Raw genomic sequence first — 4,263 nt, 5'->3', positions numbered from 1 at the left:
TTACGTTTCTTTTGTTAGTTCACGTTATTGTTTTCTGTTATCGTGTTTTTGTTAAGTTTTTTTTGTTACTGTATTTGTTACGTATTGCATCGCAATATGGACAACCCAGGACCATCCACTTCTTCGGGCATTTTATCGCCTCGAAAGAAAAGACAACGTATTGCTCTCAGTACTACTGAGAAGATGATGACGGAGAATGTATATAAATACATTGTTCAGGAAGAAAACAAGGGTTGCGCTCCAAATCTTTTAGAAGCAGCCAGTAATACAGAATGTGCTAAAAAAACGGCTGACATTCTGGGCATTTCAAAATCAACTGTTTATACAGTTCTAAAAGAAAAATGCGAAAATATGAACTTTCAGCCCCCTAAACCGAAAGGCAGGCGAAAAAGCTACATAGAAAAATTCGATGAATTCCATTTGGAGGCCATAAGACGCAATGTTCATCAATTCTTTTTCCGAAACGAAGGTCCAACTATTGCCAAGGTAATCATTCGCAAATCAATATTCACTTTGGCAGATTATTTAAATAACTTGCTGTAGTTGTTTAGGTGCAGAAATCTTGGCGTACGACGTGTTTGTCAATTAAAGCTATCATTACAGTCAAATTGCGTAATTCGCACCAGAGATGGGCCAGCACTCGGGTTTTTCGGAGTTAGTTTGGGCACTGGTAAAGGGGCACGTCGCAAGAAATAACAAAACTTTTAAAATGAATGAAGTTAAAATATTGCTTGGAGAAGGGATAACTAATGTAACGCCACAAAAGTGGAAAAATTGTGTAGACCACGTTATCAACGATGTCCAAACGAAAATGCGCCAACTCGACCATTTAATTGACGACGTATGTGATACATTTATTATACATGTATCGGATTCCGACGATACCATTACCTCGTCTAACACAGAAGAGATTTAATTTCGAATCAAAAAAAATGTATACGAAACACGTATATATACATTTGTTTCGTAATTTGTGAATCCGCCCAGTGTGCATTATACATATTTAATTTTAAGTCAACATTTGAATTGTAGATTTTATAAGTACATTTGAATTGTAAAATTTATAAGTACATTTGAATTGTCAACTTTTGTAAGTTCATCACATCTATTAAAAATCAAAAAGGGAAATTTTGTGGTTTTTCATTTTAATTCAGTATAGATAATCAAATCCAACTATCATTATTAAAAATGTATATGAATAAAAACGAGTTCAGGTGGTATTGTACATAGTCTACAATAGGGCAATAATTTGAACGTGCGTCTGTAGATACTTTACGAATTGATTTTGATACTCGCGGGCCAAACGTCAAAATAAGAGTAAAGACGGCGATAACGCAATTACTAATCATTAGAATTATAAGTCTCACAATTCATACATTTTTTGGAAACTATTATCATCTTTCCAACCTATCGATAAATCTATCGACAATAGCTACATGACTATTTAAAATTTTACGAAAACTGGCAACCCTGCAAATGTCAAATTTTTCCATCTTCAATAAAAACGGACTATATACAGTTACAACATTTACTATTAAAAATCTGAAGTATTTAAGAGGCACAAATCAAATGAAATAAATATCGCCATTCGGATTAAAAATAAAAATGTATTATATTTAACTAACGGTTTTGTTTAGAAAACAAAATTATTCTACAAAAAAAAGTAAAAAACCCCGTAGCTTTATCATCGACCGTGACAGGACTCGAACCTGCAATCTTCGGATCCGAAGTCCGACGCCTTATCCATTAGGCCACACGGTCGTTGGAGTACGTGTCGAAATCAATGCTCGCTTACTAGGGGGATGTTAACCCTTTGTAGAGACGATTGATGCGGTAAATACAAAAAGGTCTTTGGGGTAGTTTACGTTGTCAACAAAAGGGTGTTAGGGGCTGATTTTCATTGACAGATATCATGTTATTGTCATGCAATTGGTTTAGTTAATGTATTATTTCATTGCGAATTTTTGTATTGTTAAATTATAACTTTATATGTATATAAGGTGTTATAAGTTCGCTATTAATTGTGATAAAGAAAATATCTTAAATTTGTGAAATTAAAACAAAATGAACGCGGTCGACGGGTGGTAAGTATAAGTAGAACCTTCGCAAATTTGATTAATACGGCTACATGCTGAAATGTAATTTTTTTTTGTAATATCTACGTACAAATTAGTGTGTAATGGACCGAAAGCAAAATAAGTTTTATAAAGTATACTTTGTATTTTATACAGTGTCTATTAGATAATGGTAAAAGCGTCAATAGGGAACACGGAAAGCAATTACCTATTATTTTTGACCGACTTCAAAAAAAGGAGGAGTTTTTTCAATTCGATTGTATTTTTTGTATGTTACGTGATAATTGCGGTTTGTAACATTTGTAAACCGATTTTGACGCCTTTTTTGTTGGAAAGAGGGTACCGGGATGAAACCGGTTTCGCGTACTTTCCCGTAACCGACTCCAATAAAACTTGGCAAACCGATTTGAGGTCGGTTTTTTAGTACTCTGCACTGAGATTATATAAATATTTTAACATTTGAACGTTCGAAAATGGTAGTGCAGGGAGACGACGATGCGCAGGACATCGAATTGTCGCTCACCCGAAGGGGCCGGGCCCGCCGCCGCGCGGCCGCTGCAGCGAGCGCGTCTCGTGGTAGTACTGCGCCGCGCTGTTGGCCTTCGGCGCCCTGCCGCCGCCGTTGGCCGCCGCGGGGCCCGGCGGGGCCTTGCTGCCGTTCTGAAAGAGTGCACTGCTGGTCAGCTAGTGTGGTGCATCCGGGTGCATCAGCCCCGAAGTCGTTGACCTTGACAGCGTGAGCGGAGAAACACCACCCGTTCATTAATAATAATAACGCTCGCTCTCAACTAGGGAAACCCTGTGTCGCGGATGCCTTGGACGCACACATAAACAACCACAAATTACACCCTAACTCACGAGAGAAATAAATGAAGGCCAAATAAATATTTCTCCCGGCCCGGGAATCGAACCTGGGACCTCTGCGTGGCAGTCGGCGGATGGTAACCGTTCGGCCACGGAGGCAGTTAATAGTAATGGCGTTTACCGTAAAATTAAATATGAGAATATCGTCTGTTTAAAGGTAAAACCACATAAACGACATTTTAAACAAAAATCTTTAATTTATATACTTAGCTATGGTAAGAAAATTACTATCTTTCTACACATGAAACTCATTAACAAAAAAGCTATAAACTCAATAAGAGTTTTATCCGCAGAAAGATGGTAATTTTCTTACAATAGGTATATCATTTGGAGATTTTTTGATAATATTGAATACGGGGTACCCCGTTTCGCTATATGGATCTCAAAAAAGTAACTATGGACTTTACATTGCGATTCCTACGTACTTTCTGTATAATTGCCAGTTGCCATCTACTTCCTCATAAAGAAATATCAACAACATAATTAACAATATTTAATTAATTTACATTAAACATTTTATATTGCTTTAATATAAGCAATATGGCACAAAGAAAAGTAGTAACATTTTTGTGTGCAGTACTATTAAAGTACTGTCTATGACCGAGTTAAAAAGTAGAAATGTAACGTGCAAATGTATAGCATTTGAAATCACCCTGAATTTCAGGCGACTGCCAAATTGAACAGTAAGGTTGCTGTTTAACACGGGTACCTAAATAAACGGTACTCACTAATTGCGACAAATATAAAATAAGTGCATAAGCAAAACAACCAACGAAACGGACTAAATAATATCAAAATTATTTTTAGCCAAAAAATTTTCTACAATTGAGTCAAATTACATATTGAAATAATGTGTAATAAAACGTTTTTATATAAAAGATTGTCACTATTATACCAAAACGCTTTTATTGCCTACAAGGAGCGAAGGAGTCGAATATTACCATATTACGTGGGACATATATTTGGAGCAGTTTACGAACATTATTGTAATAACAAGACTAAGTTTACTTTCACACACTCAAATTTTGTGGGTGCGTAAAGTTACTTCGTAGCGAACGGCGAAATAGGATTGTTTATTATATACGGTTAAGTAAATTTCATTCTTCTTTGAGCATTAAATGAGAAAGTAAAGACATTAAAACATCATCGTATGTTTTAAGTAAATAGTGCGAAGGAGTACGAAAGAGCGCGAAGGAAGGCGAAAGAGAGCGGAGGAGTGCGAAGGAGTGCGAAAGAGCGCGAAGGAGGGCGAAGGAGCGCGAAAGAGGGCGAAGGAGTGCGAAAGAGGGCGAAGGAGTGCGAAAGAGGGCGAAGGAGTGCGAAA

General features: G+C 36.8%; 1 protein-coding gene and 1 non-coding gene across 2 annotated transcripts in view; both read right to left on the bottom strand.

Annotated features, from left to right (window-relative positions):
* Window positions 1–4,263, bottom strand: part of LOC113227240 — a 108,236-nt gene that overhangs the window by 1,498 nt on the left and 102,475 nt on the right. The window contains exon 24 of the mRNA XM_026460135.1: window positions 2,599–2,735. Within this exon, the coding sequence (XP_026315920.1) occupies window positions 2,599–2,735 (137 nt within the window). The remainder of the gene's footprint in view (window positions 1–2,598; window positions 2,736–4,263) is intronic.
* On the bottom strand, window positions 1,689–1,761 carry Trnar-ucg. Its single transcript has one exon. It is a non-coding gene; the product is annotated as a tRNA-Arg (tRNA).

The sequence above is a fragment of the Hyposmocoma kahamanoa genome, unplaced genomic scaffold, assembly GCF_003589595.1.
Source record: "Hyposmocoma kahamanoa isolate Upper Pololo Valley unplaced genomic scaffold, ASM358959v1 204, whole genome shotgun sequence".
Classification (NCBI taxonomy): Eukaryota; Metazoa; Arthropoda; class Insecta; order Lepidoptera; family Cosmopterigidae; genus Hyposmocoma; species Hyposmocoma kahamanoa.
Note: the sequence above shows the minus strand (reverse complement) of the source record. Positions and strands in the feature narration are given on the sequence as shown.